Raw genomic sequence first — 19,093 nt, forward strand, 5'->3', positions numbered from 1 at the left:
CTCTTCCCAAGCGTTGTGGCACCTAAGGCAGGGATTGAGATCTGTGGCCGACTATGCCATGGAGTTCCGGACTCTGGCTGCAAGAACACGTTGGAACGAACCCACGCAGATTGACGCATTTGTGAATGGGTTGCAGGATGAATTGCAGGTGGAGCTAGCCTGCAGACAAGAGGGGAACACGCTGAACGAGGTGGTTCATCTCGCTGTAACCTGTGAACACTTCCTGCAGGAAAGGTGTCTGCATGTACAACGGGACTCCCTGCAACAAGACGGGACCAAAACTGCTAGACATATCGACACCTCTGAGGAGCCCATGCAGCTGGATGCAGCCGGGGTACAACAGAAAAGATGAGAACAAAGAAGAGGCAACAGCACGGTGAGTTGTTCTGTCTCATTCTATGTTTAAAGTGCCGGTCGAGTTGTCGTACAAAGGCTGTGTGCTTTCAGCCTCTGCCCTAGTGGATTCAGGAGCTGTGGGAAATGTCATGGATTGGGGCTTCACAAAGAGGCTAGGTATCAAGGCCATCGCCCTGCCCTCTTCGCTAAGCATACAGGCCTTGGATGGGGGTCTGGTAGGCCCAGGCTATATCACCCATGTCACTCCTCATGTCCTTCTCGTCACTAAGGGACACACACTGAGCCTTTTTCCTCCTACCCTCCCTCTCTCTCTCTCCCTATGTCTGCTATGGTTACATGTGCACAATTCACAGGTGCTGTAGACAAAAAAACGGATCCTGCAGTGGGCACTGTCCTGCAGCCAGAGGTGCTTCCCTAACAAGGCAGTACCCCTCCAGATGACCTCGATAGAGAGTCCTGAGGCCGAGAAGCAGGTCCCGATTCCAAAGGAGTACAAGGATTTGGTTCAGGTCTTCAGTGCCATCAAGGCCACGCAGCTTCCACCCCATCAAGACTGGGACTATGCCATAACCCTCAAGGAGGGAGCGGTGCCCCCCCGGTGCAGAATCCCCTCTTGCAGGAGGAGGAGCGGGCAATGGAACAGTACATCACAGAGGTGCTGCAACATGGGTACTTCTGCCCCTCTACCTCTCCAGCATCAGCAGGAGTCTTTTACGTGAAGAAAAAGGATGGGGGTCTGAGACCATACATGGACTACCGGGGAGTCAACAAGCTGCTGGTGCAGTTCCTGTACCCCTTTCCCCTGGTTCCAGCAGTGCTTGAACAGCTGAGAGGAGCCAGGTACTTCACAAAACTTGATCTGCGCAGCGCATATAATCTAATCCAGGTCAGGTAGGGAGATGAGTAGAAAACAGCCTTCAGCACATCCAAGGGCCATTATGAGTATATGGATCTGCCGTATGGTCTGGCAATGGCTCCATCGATATTCCAGGCCTACATTAATGAGTTTCTGAGGGAGTTCTTTGGAAGATCCGTCATCGCCTATATTGATGACATTTTGATCTATTCCCTCTCCTGGAATGAACATATGCGTGATGTGCGGGCCATGCTCCAGGCCTTTATTGCAGAACGATCTGTACTGCAAAGCTAAAAAATGCGAATTCCACTGCAAGGAAGTTGACTTCCAGGAGTACACTATTCAGGAGGGATGTGTGAGTATGCAACCATGCCAGGTGGAGGCAGTGAGGGCATGGCCAAGGCCACTTACATGCAAGGCATTGCAGCGCTTTCTTGGCTTTGCCAAAAATGGGAGATTTATCAAATCCTTCAGTTCACTGGCATGGCCTCTCACAGACCAACTCAGGGGACCTGCATGAAGGCTCAAATGGACTCCTGAGGTAGAAAAGGCCTTTGAAGAGCTCAAGACCACCTTCTCCAGCGCACCTGTCCTACAACAACCTGACCCAGAGAGACTGTTCATGGTGGAGGTGGACCCCTCTGACATAGGAGTGGGCGCGGTGCTGTCCCAACACGTGGGAGAGAGAGGAGGCCTGCGGCCCATCACGTACTTCTCCCGGAAGCTGAGTTCGGCGGAGAGGAACTATGGGGTTGGGGACTGTAAGCTCCTGGCTATGAAGCTCGCTTTTGAGGAGTGGAGGCATTGGCTTGAGGGGGCACAACAATCATTCACCATGTACACTGACCACAAGAACCTGGAGTACCTCCAGACCACCAAAAGACTAAACACCAGACAGGCTAGGTGGTTGATTTTTCTCCATATTTCAGTTCAGGGTCCCCTACAGGCCTGGGGAGAAGAACACATGAGTGGATGCTCTCTCTCGGCTGCTCTCTCTCTCTGGAGTGGGAACTAGACCAAAATATCAAGGCTGCTAACCCACACCCACAGTGCCCCACCAATTACCTCTATGTACCACAGACACATCGAGGAGCCCTCATCACATGGGCCCATACCTCTTTGGGGATGGGTCACCCAGGCGCAACCTGCATTGTGCAACTGATGGGGGTGCATTATTGATGGCCAGCTATGCATAGAGGTGGTGAGGTATGTGGCTTCCTGCGCTGACTGCACATGCAGCAAAATGCCCTGGGTACCTCCGGCCGGTAAACTCGTACCCTGCATACACCACACCGACCATGGTCCCACCTGGCAGTGGATTTTGTGACTGACTTACAGGTCTTAGAGGGCAACACCGCTATCCTGAGTATAGTGGACCGATTCTCGAAAATGGTTCGTTTCGTTCCTTTGGTAGCCCTGCCCACTGCGTTAGAGATGGCCGACATACTGTTCCGCCAGGTCTTCAGACAGTTCGGTCTACCTGAAGACATCATTTCTGACTGAGGCCCCCAGTTCACATTGCAGGTGTTGAAGGAACTGCTAGGGAAGCTTAACATCACTATTAGCCTAACTTCTGGCTACCACCCTCAGGCTAATGGGCATGTGGAAGGGGTTAACCAAGAGCTGGGTAAGTTCCTATGCCTCTACAGCAAACACCATTCAGAGACATGGAGTATGTATATACATGGACGAAGTATGCACAAAATTCTCTACAACACAAGGGAACCGGTATCGCCCCATTTGAGTGTTCTAGGTTACCAACCGCCTCTATATATCCCTACATCAGACCAGCTGGCAATAGAGAGATGGTGCAGGGAGAATGAGAGGACCTGGGAGGAGACACACCGAAGATTGAGTAAGGTGATCGCTGTCTACAAGAGGAAGGCGGACAGGAAACAGGGAGAGACCCCACAGTACACTAAAGACAGAAGGTGTGGGTCTCTACCAAGGATGGCCGTGCTGGTGCCACAGGCAAGCTTGAGGCTAGATATGAGGGCCCTTACTCCATTACTGACAGGATCAATGAGGTAACCTACAGGGTTGGCCTGACAGGGGGCAGTCAAGCTTCCAGGGCCTTTCATGTTTCCGTGCTGAAGCCCGTGAACAAGGGTCGCCTCGTTGAAGAGGGTTCCTCCGGAGACCCTCCCCTGCCTCTGGAGATGGAAGAGGGCCTGGCTTACAAGGTATGGGCTCTACTGGACTCCCATAGGAGAGAGAAGGGCTTCCAGTACCTGGTGGACTGGGAGGTTTACGGCCCGGACGAACGTTGTTGGGTCCCGACCTCATTGTCTCGTTCCATAGGCTGCACCGACTGAAACCTGCCGCGGGCTGACCATGTATCGGGCCTTTGGGGGGGGGGGGGGGGGTTCTGTTATGGTAGACCGGTCCCCTACCAGGAGGGACACGCCCCCTCCATACCAGGACAGTACCACTTGCCTTCCCTGCTCGCAATCACCTGCCTTCTGACAGGAGACACCTGCTGCTCATTAACACTCCACACTATTTAGACTCATACAGGTTCGGAGGGACAGCGCTGCACATTAGCGGACAGAACCACGATCGTCTGTTGGTGTAACACTGCTGCGATCCTGGAGACCACCTAGACTTGTCATCACTACTTCAAAGGTTATGGATAATAAAGAACGTTAGTTCAACTTCGCCTCTTGCTTCATCCATGCCGCCCTCGTCACAGTTTACAACTGCAAACAAGCTATCACCTTCTACATTACAACAGTGCAGATAGTAGAAGCATTTTATGGTACCACATTCAAATACCATAAAACTATGTAATAGTATTTCATAATTGAGACCTCTGCTTTTATTTAAATATTAATATATTTTTTCGATTTAATTTTTTTTTTCAAGCCTACTTATTTAAATTATTACTTGTAATTACCCCTTGTATTTAAATTTATAATAGATGGCAAATACAAATTATCACATGACTTTTACACAAGAAACCAACAAAACAAACCATGGTGGGAAAAATAAGTTGGCGGCAGCAGCAGAGGTAGCTGGCCTAGGAAAGAGATCAGAACCTTTTTTTATTCTTGAAAATTTCATGATAATAATTTACCCACATGCAAGTTTCGCACTGTTACCAACAATTTCACAAAATATTGTTTATCGCTGGTAACATAAAGCTGACTTTTCAAATGTGGCATTGCAAGAAGTGACACAAAATACTGTGAGAACTCTGCGTGACAGTCAGTGGCTTAATCTAAACACTTAGATGTCTGATTCTATTTCAGAAAGTCGAAGGAAAATTGTCCTGGACTACACGTTTTAATTGTGCTAAGCTTAGGTCGGCCTTAGCTGGACTATGACAACTGGAATGCATATATGGAATGTCACTGCCTGATAGAGGGCAGTGGGAGGGTATCTTACACCGGAGCATAACACTGCAGACCTACAGTGTATTTCCCCAATAAAGTGAATAGTCCTTCTCATAAATGGTCCTTCCTAATACAAGGTCCTTCTAATAAATAGCTGGTATTAGAACTTGTTAAGCTGTTAAAGCAATGGCCATTTTGAAATTACATTTAGGTAAAGTTTCATTTTCATTTTTATTTTGTAAATCATTTTGTGGGTGTCATAAATATCTTGTTTTGTATCTCAAGTTGTACTCAGTCATAATTGTAAGTTGCTTTGGATAAATAGTGTCAGATAAATGTAAATGTTGTGGTTTTAGGCCATTGCATCTCTCTTTCTGTTCAGTTCTCCCGACATCTTCTTTCTAGGGAAAGTCTGTAGAGATGGAGTATCCTGTGTATGGCCAGGCTTTCATTGCCCTTCTACTAGTGTCGTCAGTGAGTTGTGTTCCCATCACGGCCATCTATGCCTTCTGTATGAGACGACAGCATGGAACTGTGGTCCAGGAGCGCAGCATTAACACCATGACATCTGCCATATAGGGTGAGAATGGTGACTCAGAGATGGAATAAACATTGCTCACTCTTAGCACACCAACATTCAAGGGTCGAGCTGCACCAGCCTGGGAATTGAAGTATATGTGTATTTCATATTTTACTCACAGTGATTCAGTATTTAGGCTGTATCTACTGTATGAGATGTACATACTGTACACATATGCTTATAAACAGAGCTATGAAAATAACTGAAGTTTGAAAGACTATGCCTAAAATTCCTCCCTGTCAATTTAATATGCATACCCTGAATCTTTGATCCCTTCTTTGGAACAAAATTTCACTCACAACCTCTCCATGTCTCATGCCTCTTATGTCTCTCTCTCTGTCAACTGGTAGGAAGTCCAGCCTTCTTCCAAGAAGCTGCCCGAACTCCATTTCAAAAAGACACTAACAGAAGCCACCCAAAACTCGCCATGATACAATTCCACAATTACTCACCATCTTAACCACCTTTAACCATGGTGCATCATTCATAAAATAAAATACACATTTCCAAGTATTATTAGTATTAATAATTAATTAATTAATAACTGTTCATTATAGAAGGTATAAAAAAGTTTTTAAAAGAATGTATGTAGCTTTGGAAATTAGATTCTTTTGCTAAATCAGGTCAAAGTATCCACAAAATTTATTTTCAGTACAACTGTAAAACATTCTTAGATAGTATTTTATAGGATTTCTGAATGTAAATATGATTACTTATAAATGCAATTCAATAAATACACTCATTTTAATAAAAATACATTATATAACGTAATGCAAAAAGTTGGAGTAACTTAAGCTGTTATTTAACCATACCTTAAAAACGAATTGTTGATGTAATAAGTCACTTTCTGAGTAAAATTGTCTTTTGGCATATCATGGAGTAAATGTGAATGTATTGAAGTGTATTATTTTCAGTAATTTATCTGAATCTACTTTAATGTCTATTATAAACTAAAACAAATTCTAAATTTATAGATCACTAATGGACTGACTTTCAACATTGTTAAATATTTAGTATTAGTTTCAGGCTGATTTCCTATGTTATTAAACTACATAACCTAGAATGTTTATCTGAAGCCCTAGGTGTTGGTTAATTTGCCACATTTCATTTTCAGACCACTGTCCACTGTGCAAGACTGTAGTACTGAACATTGGTGTTCTGGAAGCGTTTTTCTCATGATAGGCACACATTTATCTTTTGTGGTGTATTATTCTTAAAACTTCGTTGCACAAAGAAGAATCCCAGAGCAGAAGAGTAGAGAAAACCTAACACAGGAATATAGAATGCCCCAAAAAAACCAAACAAAAGCAAAAGCCCCACAGACCTAACAAAAGTTTACTATCTGTGTGAGCATTTTTGCCCCTCCTCTCTGGTCTGATGCTGAGCCTTTTGCAAGCTTGACCCTGAAGGAGAGCTCCTGGTCTTACGCCATCCAGACAAGTGTAACCAGCCTGGAACCACAAGCCTGTGTCACTGACCCTCCGGTTGTGCCTGACAGACACATCCATGTGTCCCACATTCCCTAATAGGATTGAAATGTGTGGCTGGCTGTCATTAGAACTTGTTAAGCTGTTAAAGCAATGGCCATTTTGAAATTACATTTAGGTAAAGATTCATTTTCATTTTTATTTTGTAAATCAGTTTGTGGATGTCATAAATATCTTGTTTTGTATCTCAAGTTGTACTCAGTCATAATTGTAAGTTGCTTTGGATAAATAGTGTCAGATAAATGTAAATGTTGTGGTTTTAGGCCATTGCATCTCTCTTTCTGTTCAGTTCTCCCGACATCTTCTTTCTAGGGAAAGTCTGTAGAGATGGAGTATCCTGTATATGGCCAGGCTTTCATTGCCTTTCTACTAGTGTCATCAGCGAGTTGTGTTCCCATCACGGCCATCTATGCCTTCTGTATGAGACGACAGCATGGAACTGTGGTCCAGGAGCGCAGCATTAGCACCATGACATCTGCCATATAGGGTGAGAATGGTGACTCAGAGATGGAATAAACATTGCTCACTCTTAGCACACCAACATTCAAGGGTCGAGCTGCACCAGCCTGGGAATTGAAGTATATGTGTATTTCATATTTTACCCACAGTGATTCAGTATTTAGGCTGTATCTACTGTATGAGATGTACATACTGTACACATATGCTTATAAACAGAGCTATGAAAATAACTGAAGTTTGAAAGACTATGCCTAAAATTCCTCCCTGTCAACTTAATATGCATACCCTGAATCTTTGATCCCTTCTTTGGAACAAAATTTCACTCACAACCTCTCCATGTCTCATGCCTCTTATGTCTCTCTCTCTCTGTCAACTGGTAGGAAGTCCAGCCTTCTTCCAAGAAGCTGCCCGAACTCCATTTCAAAAAGACACTAACAGAAGCCACCCAAAACTCGCCATGATACAATTCCACAATTACTCACCATCTTAAACATCTTTAACCATGGTGCATCAGTCATAAAATAAAATACACATTTTCAAAGATTATTAGTATTAATAATTAATTAATAAATTAGTAACTGTTCATTATAGAAGGTTTAAAAAAGGTTTTAAAAGAATGTATGTAGCTTTGGAAATTAGATTCTTTTGCTAAATCAGGTCAAAGTATCCACAAAATTTATTTTCAGTACAACTGTAAAACATTCCTAGATAGTGTTTTATAGGATTTCTGAATGTAAATATGATTACTTATAAATGCAATTCAATTAATACACTCATTTTAATATAAATACGTTATATAACTTAATGCAAAAAGTTGGAGTAACTTAAGCTGTTATTTAACTATACCTTAAAAATCAATTGTTGATGTAATAAGTCACTTTTTGAGTAAAATTGTCTTTTGGCATATCATTGAGTAAATGTGAATGTATTGAAGTATATTATTTTCAGTAATTTATCTGAATTTACTTTAATGGCTATTAGAAACCAAAACAAATTCTAAATTTATAGACCACTAATGGGCTGACTTTCAACACTTGAATATTTAGTGTTAGTTTCAGGCTGATTTCCTATGTTATTAAACTACATAACCTAGAATGTTTATCTGAAGCCCTAGGTGTTGGTTAATTTGCCACATTTCATTTTCAGACCACTGTCGACTGTGCAAAACTGTAGTACTGAACATTGGTGTTCTGGAAGTGTTTTTCTCATGATAGGCACCCATTTATCTTTTGTGGTGTATTATTCTTAAAACTTTGTTGCACAAAGAAGAATCCCAGAGCAGAAGAGAGAATATGACACCTAACACAGGAATATAGAATGCCCAAAAAAACCAAACAAAAGCAAAAGCCCCACAGACCTAACAAAAGTTTACTATCTGTGTGAGCATTTTTGCCCCTCCTCTCTGGTCTGATGCTGAGCCTTTTGCAAGCTTGACCCCGAATGAGCGCTCCTGGTCTTACGCCCTCCAGACGAGTGTAACTGCCCTGGAACCAAAAGCCTGTGTCACTGACCCTCCGGTTGTGCCTGACAGACACATCCATGTGTCCCACATTCTCTAATAGGATTGAAATGTGTGGCTGGCTGTCAGAACTTTAGAGAATGGCTCATAACCACCTGGCTCTACATTCCTGCTAGACTGTGTTTAGATACTCTGTGTGTACATTCTCATAACTACTCACTGATGCTCACTTTTAATCTGAATACTTCTTCATAAATTATTATGCTTACTTAGCTTTTTTATCTATTGTTGTATATTTCATTAGTCATTTATTAACTTGTGACTTTTTTGCAGAAAAAAAAACAAAACTTATTTTGTGTTGGAAGTTTTCTATCCTATGCTGAACAGAGGCAGGTTGGTTTAACTTATGAGCTTTGATTTCTCTGAAGGCTTCTTCCACTTTTAGGGACTTTGTCTTGACACTGTCACCTTTGCTTGCTCATTAGAGGACTGGACCCGGATTTTCTGTAAAGCTGTTTTATTTTGCTTTTGTTTATGACTTCCAGTTTTAAAACTCCTAGTTTCCAGTATGGCTTTTGACCCTGTTACTGTCAAGTGTAACATGGTTGAGTAACATGGTTGACCGTAACTATTTACCAATAGCTTATCATTTATAACTGGATCATTTTTAATAGAAAAAATATAAAGGCTCTTGTATGGAAGTATAACCAAGGTTGTAAGAAGGCATTAGAAGTTATATATGGGCAAGCGCTCAGGGAGAGGGGTGGAGATGCAGAGCTTTCTTTTTAATCACAGGAGTGAGAAAAAATGGAATGCCAATAATTGTCTTTTGGCCAAGTGCTGAATGGTAAAAAAACCCAAAACAAAACAGGATACAGTAACTTTCTGGTTAAGCTTTCTCATGTTTGCATTTTTCACCAGCTTTTTATTGTTTGTGTATTTGTCTCTCTGGCTCTGACAATAAGAGAAATACATCCATATAAATAGGATGCCATAAACCATGTAGACAAGGTTTCCAAAGTAACAGAAGGTTTCAACCCAAGGTCCTTCATCAGTCCAGCATCAATATCAGTTCAGAAGAGTGCAATCAGTCCAATCCTAGTCCTAGGAATAGCAAATACATTGTGCCACACCCTCAAACTCCCAGGCCTCTGGTAGAAGGTCAAAGAGGAATAAAAGATATGAACACCCACTGGTAGGGTGAGACAGCATTTTCTATACATGTAAAATTTAATGCAAAACACAGACAAAAATCAATGAGTTTACTTAAATAACCATGAATTTCAAATTGACATCGTCTCATTACATTGAGAAGATACCAAAAAATAACTGAGTAAAATAAATTCAGTTACAATTTTTTTAGTACAGTAAATTGTTCTAATAATTGCATTTAATGTTTTTATTAAATGCAACAACGTATCATAATTGACCTGACAACATTCAGTGAAATACTGGCATGTTTTTTTTTTTACTGGAATGACCATTTTCTTGTTATCCATCAGTTAATGTAAGCTTTTTTTTTTCTTTACTTACATGAAAACACATCACACCACAACTGCTTACAGGCCCTTTTGACTTTTTGACAGCTGATACCTCTGATAGCTGATATTGTGTGTTGTAAAATCTTGATTTTACATTTGATAGACATTCATATCATATCACAGAGGGATTTTTGCATTTGTCAGTATGACAAAACATGTTTCCAGGAGTGAAACCCATGACCTGGGTATTAGTAGCACCTGCTCTACCAGGTGAGCTACAGGAGTTCTTGAGTAGTATAATTCAACAAGATACAGTTATGCTCATAAGTTTATATACCTTGGCAGAATTTGTGATTTTTAAGAGAATTTTTCAGAGAATAATAATGATAATACAACTTTTCTTTTATTCATGTTTAGTGGTTGGGTCAAGCCATTTATAATCAAACAATTGTTATTGCCATTTTTAAAATCATAATGACAACAGAAACTACCCAAATGACTCTGATCAAAAGTGTACATACCCTAGTCCTTAATACTGTGTATTGCCTCCTTTAACATCAATGACAGCTTGAAGTCTTTTGTGGTAGTTGTGGATGAGGCACTTTATTTTCCTAGATAGTAAAGCTGTGCATTCTTCTTGGCAAAATGCTTCCAGTTCCTGTAAATTCTTGGGCTGTCTTGCATGAACTGCACATTGGAGATCTCCCCAAAGTGGCTCAGTGATATTGAGGTCAGGAGACTGAGATGGCCACTCCAGAACCATCACTTTTTTCTGCTGTAGCCAATGACAGGTTGACTTGGCCTTGTGTTTTGGATCATTGTCATGTTGAAACATCCAAGTGCGTCCCATGCGCAGCTTCCGGGCTGATGAATGCAAATTTTCCTCAAGTATTTTATGATAAAATGCTGCATTTATCCTGCCATCAATTTTAACCAAGTTCCCTGTGCCTGTGTAGCTCACACATCCCCAAAAACATCAGCGATCCGTGTTTTACAGTAGGGATGGTGTACTTTTCATTATAGGCCTTGTTGACTCCTCTCCAAATGTAGCGTTTACGGTTGTGGCCAAAAAGTTCAATTTTGGTCTCATCACTCCAAATAACTGTTACAGAAATCTTGAGGCTTGTCTCTCTGCTGTTTGGCATATAAGTGGGCTGCTTTGTGGCATTGCCGTAGTAAGGGCTTTCTTCTGCCGACTCGACCATGCAGCCCATTTTTCTTCAAGTGCCTCCTTATTGTGCAACTTGAAACAGCCACACCACTTTTTTTCAGAGAGTCCTGTATGTCAGCTGACATTATTTGTGGGTTTTTCTTTACATCCTGAACAATTTTCCTGGCAGTTGTAGCTGAAATTTTTGTTGGTCTACATGACTTTGGCTTGGTTTCAAAAGAATCCCTCATTTTCCACTTCTTAATTAGAGTTGGAACACTGCTGATTGGCATTCTCAATTCCTTGGATATCTTTTTATATCCTTTTCCTGTTTTATAAAGTTCAACTATCTTCTCCTGCAGATACTTTGATAATTCTTTTACTTTCCCCATGTCTCATGCAGAGGTCTGTCTGGAGCCCAGTAACTTACGGACTCTTTATACACACACACTGATTGACAAGCGAACAGATCACAGGATGGTTACCTTTAGTATCCATTTAAACCTGTGTGTCAACTTGTGTGTATGTTATCATGCCAGGGTATGTAAACTTTTGATGAGGGTCATTTGGGTAGTTTCTATTGTCATTATGATTTAAAAAATGGCAAAAACAATTGTTTGATAATAAATGGCTTGACCCAACAACTAAACATGAATAAAAGTTGTTGTATTATCATTATTATTCTCTGAAAAAATATTTAAAAAATCACAAATTCTGCCAGGGAATGTAAACTTATGAGCACAACTGTATATATGGAATAATGAAGACATTCATGCCCGCCACCTACTGCGTAATACTTTTGAGAATGATCAGTATGTAAGCATCATACAGTATGCCATTTACAGTGTGTATCTAAGGTTTCTGTCAGATGGAGATACTCAGGTGAAGGTGGGGTTGCAGAGCATGTGTGTGACCCACTGTGCTGAGAGCTATGTTCTGCTGATCTTGGGAGTGACTGGTGTTATTTTTGATGTCTCTTTGTTTATTGTGTGTTTTAGTTTCTCCCTGTGGTATATTGTTCTGCATAGGCTATCTATTTTCACTTTTATCTTTAATACTTAAATTTGATTAATACTCCAATACTGAATTAAAATGTCAGTACAATTGCTATGTAAAATAACCTTTGATAAACTGCTACCTATGAAAAGGGTAGTGTATTTTGACTACTTACATATTCCACTTACTTTATTACACATACAGTTAACTGAGTGATGAACTAATTAATTGCCTATTTCTTAGAATCTTACATAAAGTTAATAATTTTGTATTGTATGTAACTCTAAAAACACCACATTCAATGTTTAAACTACACTGAAAAAAAATAATATTTTTAAGAGTGAATGCAAGAGTATATCTGTTGAGCAGTACAAACAAAGCAGTTGTAAATATTCAGCCTCCAGCTGTGTGGGAACCTAGAAGCCTTCTTTCTGGGGTTAATCTGGTGTGGCATTTTAAGCTTGTTATTGACTGTGCATTGCTAAATTTGAAGTCTAGCCTCTAGAATCCTTTAGAATCCTGCTGCTCAATTGTCCAGGCACCTCATAAAAATTCAGAAGCTCATTTTATGCATCTTTGTGTAAAAATGTAAATTATTTTATACATATTTTCTTACTATGAAAGTGTGGGTGTAGAGTACAGCAGTTTAACCACAAAAGGTCAACCACTATTTTAATGTATAACTGATAATTCTCCTCTTTAGAAAAATTTGGCTGACTGTCAATAGTTTTTTCTGGTTTTGCATATTTGTTAGAATGAACCTTAATTTCCTGATTTGCTTATGTATTTCATGTAAATAAACTCGATTCACATATTTCTAAGGCAGCAGCACTCCACATTAGTGCAGTTATGTTGCTTTTTATTTTTATTTTTACATAGTTGGTATAGTGAGCTACAGTCAGTTCTTCTGAAGAACATTGTTACAAGGTCAACTGGGTCATCGTCTAGTGTATGATCTATGGGCGCTACGTGCTTTGAAAGCAAAGGAATCTTCAAAGAATTCTTGGTAAAACAGTAAGTGATCAAACTCATACAGAACCTCATTGCCGAATTCTGATATGCATGTACATGAAACAGGAGATTCCAGCCAAACACACATTAATGTACCAAGAGAGAGCAGTAGAAGTTAAAACAGTTCACACATTTACCCCTTCACTGTTTAAGGTGAGCAATTTCAATTCCTATTGAAAAACCTAAATAAATAGGGTGCACATAAATATTAGGGGGATATAATAATAATAATTATTGCCTTATTATTATTATTATTATTATTACAAAAGCTGTAGAGACAAAATTACAGACTGAGGTCTTTCATAAGTTGTGTAAGCAATGCTTCTGAAGTTCTAGGAGGTCAAACCAGTTTGTTAGAAAAAAGATGTTTAAAACATTAATTGTATGGGGTTCTAAAAAAAAAAATGTTTTCTTTGAGTTTCTCCTTGTCCTCCCTCTGCGCTGCACTCCAATCTCACCTCCAAAGCCCCTCCCCTATGTGTGTTGGGTAATAAAACACACTAAAATAAGTACTTATATATTAGTTTGATAACAGAAACTGCCATCCTGTTTTTTTCCCCCATAGATTATATATGAGTGTGTGTGTGTGTGTGTGTGTGTGTGTGTAATAATGTCAGAACAGTGTAACAGTTTTAGCATATTTTATAGTTATTTTATATTGTTTACCTACTGTACCTTTAAAATGCCTTGCCACTGGAATCCTCCATCCTTATTTCTGATGGTCCAAAAGTGTAAAACTGATTACATCTCTTGCAAGAAATACAGTAGACAACTCCTGTAGTAATGAAAGAGGAGGAATGGGTGAAAACAGTTGATCTTTTTGTGCTAGTTATTTTAGTGGCTGTGTTAATAAATGTACATATAGCCCATCAAAAGTGGTTGCAGGCTACTTTCCCACGGTTATTATTCAACTGGTCATTTATCTTACTCTTGATGTCTATGATGGCATGTCTTTGATGTTCTTACTCTTGATAGCATGCCTTTGATGTCCCTTTCTTGTTTGTATTTGATTACTCCTACTTGTTTGTAGGAGATGTACGATGGAGAATTCTGAAGTATTTAAGTATAATATTAGCTACTGTTTTATTAGTAGGATGATAAGTGAGCACCAAAGAAATTCTTGTTGTCTTAGCAGTAGATTGTTTATAGGTCAGTACACAGATTCTTTGAACTGGAAAAACATGAACAAAGGTATCAGTCTATTACTTTCTTAGGATATTCAGTTATGAAAATACCATATCCATAAAAAGTCATAATTCTCACTGTAAATGCACTTAAGAGCTTTGATTTAGGTATGGAGTTTTTGCAGCCCTTATAATGTAAAGAGTACTGCAAATAAGAGTGAGAGTCTGTATATGATTTTAAACCAGAAGCTTTTTGGAAAAATCCTAAAATGTTGTCCTCCTGCCAGGATGTATTATACTCCATGTATATTCCAAGCCTGGGTGTAACCTGGAGAAGGAAAAAATAAACAGTTGTAATTCTTCAAATATATATGCAGCAGAACCAGAAATGTCATCAGTGTATCTTAAGAATACTAAGGTAGAACTCCAGTATATTTTCCAAAAAATCTCTCAACAAATAGTTTTGCATAGGACAGTCCCATTTTAGTACCCAAACTAACTGCTCCTATGTGTGAGTAGTAAATAGAGTCAAAGGCTAAGCAGTTTAGAGATAACACACGTTCCGACAGTCTTAAGAGAATATCTGTAGGAGGGTTCTTCTGGGGTCTTGCAACTAGAGAATACTTTAAAGCTCTCAAACCAAGTTTAATAAATATTTGTAGAAAATGTTCTCTCTAACATATGTATGTAAGGACTGAACAACTGAACAAAAAAGTACTCATGAAACTACGAAATAATTTCTGTTAGGCAGGAACAAGCAGATACAACAGGATGTCCAAGATCGATTCCTGAAGAAACTCAATTATTAAAAATCACAAATTGAAAATTCTTTGCAACAAAGCTTTGTTAAATCCATATAACTAATGCTGTGCTCGAAATAGCCTACTACATACTACTCGTGTACTGATTGGGTCCCAAATCAATATGCCATGTGGGATGCGACAAAAATAATTTTTTCCAGTATGCGAAAGACACCAGGATGACATACTATGACCACCAAATATTCCAGTACATGACCAGAGCTATCTTCATGGTTTACTGCATCCTGTCATGCAACAGTGGTGGGAAATCTTTCCCTAGTGGGCGGAACCTTCATACGTTCACGTGACTTCATAGTATAGTTTGTGTTTGTCACATACTGGATGCTATACTGCATACTACTACATGGACCAGTATCCAGTATATACTAAATACAATCTGCAGTATACAGTATGTAGTAGACTATTTCTAAAAGAGCCTAGATCCACAATTATGCAATGCTCCATTGTGCCTCATGCAAAACATCTGGCAAAACCGATTCAGTAGCTAAATACTAGCTTGATAAAAAGGCACAGGATTTTAAACAAAATGTCATAGCATTAGAACAGGATAGCCTGTTACTTCCTATTGATAATGATTTATATACCAACAGAGACAAAACGGATTCCAGGCTAACAGACAATGTTTCATCCAGAACCCAGATAGGAACAGGCTGGATGAAGTATTGTTAAAATTATTAGAAATAAGGCTCAGCAAAAATGGTTATGCATTGGCTCATAACTTTAATTGGATAATTATGTAAAAAAGTCAATGGGGGAAAATACTGATTCAGAAAATTAAAGTGAAACTTCTCTTAGGCCTAAATGGGTGGTTTTAACAAAAGGCTATCTTAGGACTTGGACTCCAGTTCTGAGGGCTCTGGAAGGCATCGACATCCACAACAAGATCTTCACCAGGAAAAGCCATTGGAGGACCTAGCCCCTCACCCTAAACCTAACCTTCCCCCATTCCCTGGCCCTAAATGTAAGCATCATCCCACCCCTGGCCAAAAAAAGCCTAACCGTGACCTTAAACCTTGCCAACATTCTAGCTGTAAACTTAGTCATTACTCTAGCCCTAGCCCAAATACCCATAGCTTCACCATGAGGTATCTAGAAACAATAGAATATAACCATAGGGAAGGAAGCAAAATTACTTAAAAACCATGATCATGGAAACTAATGCAAAATGTTAACATAGTGGCCAAATCTACCAATAAATGTCAGCTCACCTAGACAGCAGACCTTTGAAAGCAGAAAAAAATCTGTGAATTGAAAACTAAAAACAGTAACAATAATAATATAAAACTACAGATGTTAGGGAAATGACAAACCTCACACTTTAATTGGAAATAACAGAACAAATATCTGGCCTAGATGTATAGTGTTCAAAAGGCCAAAACACCTAATGGTTCTGAGGTACACTGCTGATGTGTCATGTAAATTCATAAACACACAAAACAAATCCATTGTCTTTCCCCCTGCCACTTTATGTACATGTAATGGAAATATTTGACCTTTTTCTGAGATATCTTTTTCTTAAGGTTAACTTTTCTCCTCTTAGAACATCTCACAATGAACATGTGCCATTAAGTCTAGCAATAATAAAATTACCAGAATTAACTCAAACAATGGCAGGTTTTATGACTTGGCCAAAACCTAACTCTCTCTCTCTGGCAATCCCCCCCTCTCCCTTTTTGTACCCAGAAATCGTGATTCACAGATTGAAATGTGAGAAACCTTCCTTAAACCACCATCATGCTTACCTCCAGTTCTTAAAAGTCTCTTCCCAAAATCCTAAGATGTTAAAATATTTCTTTTGACACTTTCTTGCCAAAATGTGATTATCGCCATTAAATGTATTTGTCTGTCATAGTGGCATACATTTTGAAGCATTTTGGGCATAATCAATCACTTAAAGTATTGACTGTACATCTTATGATGTCCAATTGAGTAACCAGTTCAAGTAATGTCTAGTTAGTTTAACGTAAACTTGCAGTTCCATCATTCTGTTCTTTTAGGCATGAAAACGTATTTTGCCTCTCTTGTTCCATTTTCTAAATTACATTTACTTGTGACAGGACAGGTAACTACTTCTAATTTTGTTTTACTGGAAATCATATACAAACCAGTTAGTAGTGTTATGTTAATCTACATTATGCTTCATTTATTGTCTTAAATGAACCAGATTTAAAAACAATGTATGAAACTGCAAGAAATACCTTAGGTGGTTTTAAATTTTTCTTTGTTCGTGGTGAATCTCCCCATGCCTCGATAGGAAATAACAGGACACAAACAATCTGCCTATGCCTCTTAAGAAACATACTAGATTCACCTAATGACATCAAAACTATGGCAAACACTGTGACAGCGGCAACAACCAACAACCAATGCAGTAGCTGATGAGGAGATGCATCGTTTATTGAACTGTGGGAAGAATTAATGACCCTGACAATAGCCTCATTAATCTAAGTCTGAGCTCTTGGTTTCATTTAATGTGGCCTAAAGGGATTTCCCCTTGTTAGGAAATTAACTGCACATGGAGGAGGGACATATCTGACTGAAGCGAATCAGAAACTACTCATTTAAAAGACAACTGTCTGTATTTTTAAACATACACTATCACAGTCTTGCTCATTCACCATCAATAATGCCTAAGAGTATGACAGTGTGTATGAGAGCCCGATAATGAGTGTGAGAAAGTATGATTGTGTAAGAGCTGTGACAGTGTGTGAGAGTATGATGGTGTGTGTGAGAGGCAAGTTTGAATAATGGCCTAAAGGGTCTCATGCTAAACCTAAATAAATATTTAAACTATGTTCTGCAAACACACATGACAATCTTTAACTGAAAAGTTCCTGTAAATCACCATATGCAAATATATGCTTCATGTTTCACAAACAATCTTTTCAACAAATACAATTATGTGCAAAATAATAGCAGTCTAACATCACTAATGTATTTAATTACTGATTTTGGTAGAAAAGATAACAAAACATGGGAAAAAATTCATGACTAGGTGTAGCCGAGTAATGGGCAACCAACAGAATCAACAGTCATGACATGCACGCTGCTAATTGGGTATAATTGACTCATTTAATGAAAGGGCATGTTCAAATTAATAGCAGTGTGGAATTCAATTAGTGAGGTCATTCATTCTATGAAGAAACAGGTGTCAATTATGGCCCTTATTTAAAGAAGGAGGGCAGCAAATGTTGTACCTACTGGTTTTAGCCCTTGCTCAGTGAGTAAAAAGCAGTTTTTTGGAGAGGGGAAAACATATAAAGAAGTGTAGAAAATAATTGGCTGCTCAGCTAAAATGATTTCAAATGCTTTAAAATGGCAAACAAAACCCAAAAACACGTGGTAGGAAAAGAAATACTACCATCTGCGTAGATCATTGAATAACAAGAATGGCAAAGAAGCATCCAATGATCAGCTCCAGAGAAATCAAAGAAGATCTTCAGTTACCTGTGAATACTGCAACAATCAGAAGATACTTATGTCAAGCCAGACTATTTGCAAGAAACCTTCATAAAGTACCATTGCTGAAAAAAAGATGTGTTGAAAAGGTTACAGTTTGCCAAATAACACATTGACTGGCCTAAAGAGAAGTGGTGCAACATTCTTTGGACAGATGAGAGCAAGATTGTTCTTATTGGGTTTAAATGCCACATACAGTTTGTGAGATGACCCATAAACACTGAATTCAAGCCACAGTACACTGTGAAGACTGTAAAACATGGAGGTGCAAGCATAATAGTTTGGGGATGTTTCTCATACTTTGGAGTCAGACCCATTTATCGCATACCAGGCACCATGGACCAGTTTGAATAGAAGAAATTGAAATTGGTGTTTCAGCAGGACAACGACCCCAAACACACCAGCAAGCGGGCAGCATCCTGATTCCAGACCAACAAGATTGTTATGAAGTGGCCAGCCCAATCCCTAGACCTCAATCCAATTGAGAATTTGTGGAGTGACATCAAAAATGCTGTTTT

General features: G+C 39.5%; 1 protein-coding gene across 1 annotated transcript in view; it reads left to right on the forward strand.

Annotated features, from left to right (window-relative positions):
- The window catches only part of LOC113571962 (sodium- and chloride-dependent transporter XTRP3), a 36,835-nt gene extending 29,092 nt beyond the window's left edge, over window positions 1-7,743 (forward strand). The window contains exons 11-13 of the mRNA XM_027001200.2: window positions 4,954-5,128; window positions 5,479-7,102; window positions 7,455-7,743. Coding sequence (XP_026857001.2) covers window positions 4,954-5,127 — 174 coding nt within the window. The 3' untranslated portion in view covers window position 5,128; window positions 5,479-7,102; window positions 7,455-7,743. The remainder of the gene's footprint in view (window positions 1-4,953; window positions 5,129-5,478; window positions 7,103-7,454) is intronic.
- Window positions 7,744-19,093: the final 11,350 nt, after the last annotated feature.

The sequence above is a fragment of the Electrophorus electricus genome, chromosome 5 (genome assembly GCF_013358815.1).
Source record: "Electrophorus electricus isolate fEleEle1 chromosome 5, fEleEle1.pri, whole genome shotgun sequence".
In the NCBI taxonomy this organism is placed as follows: Eukaryota; Metazoa; Chordata; class Actinopteri; order Gymnotiformes; family Gymnotidae; genus Electrophorus; species Electrophorus electricus.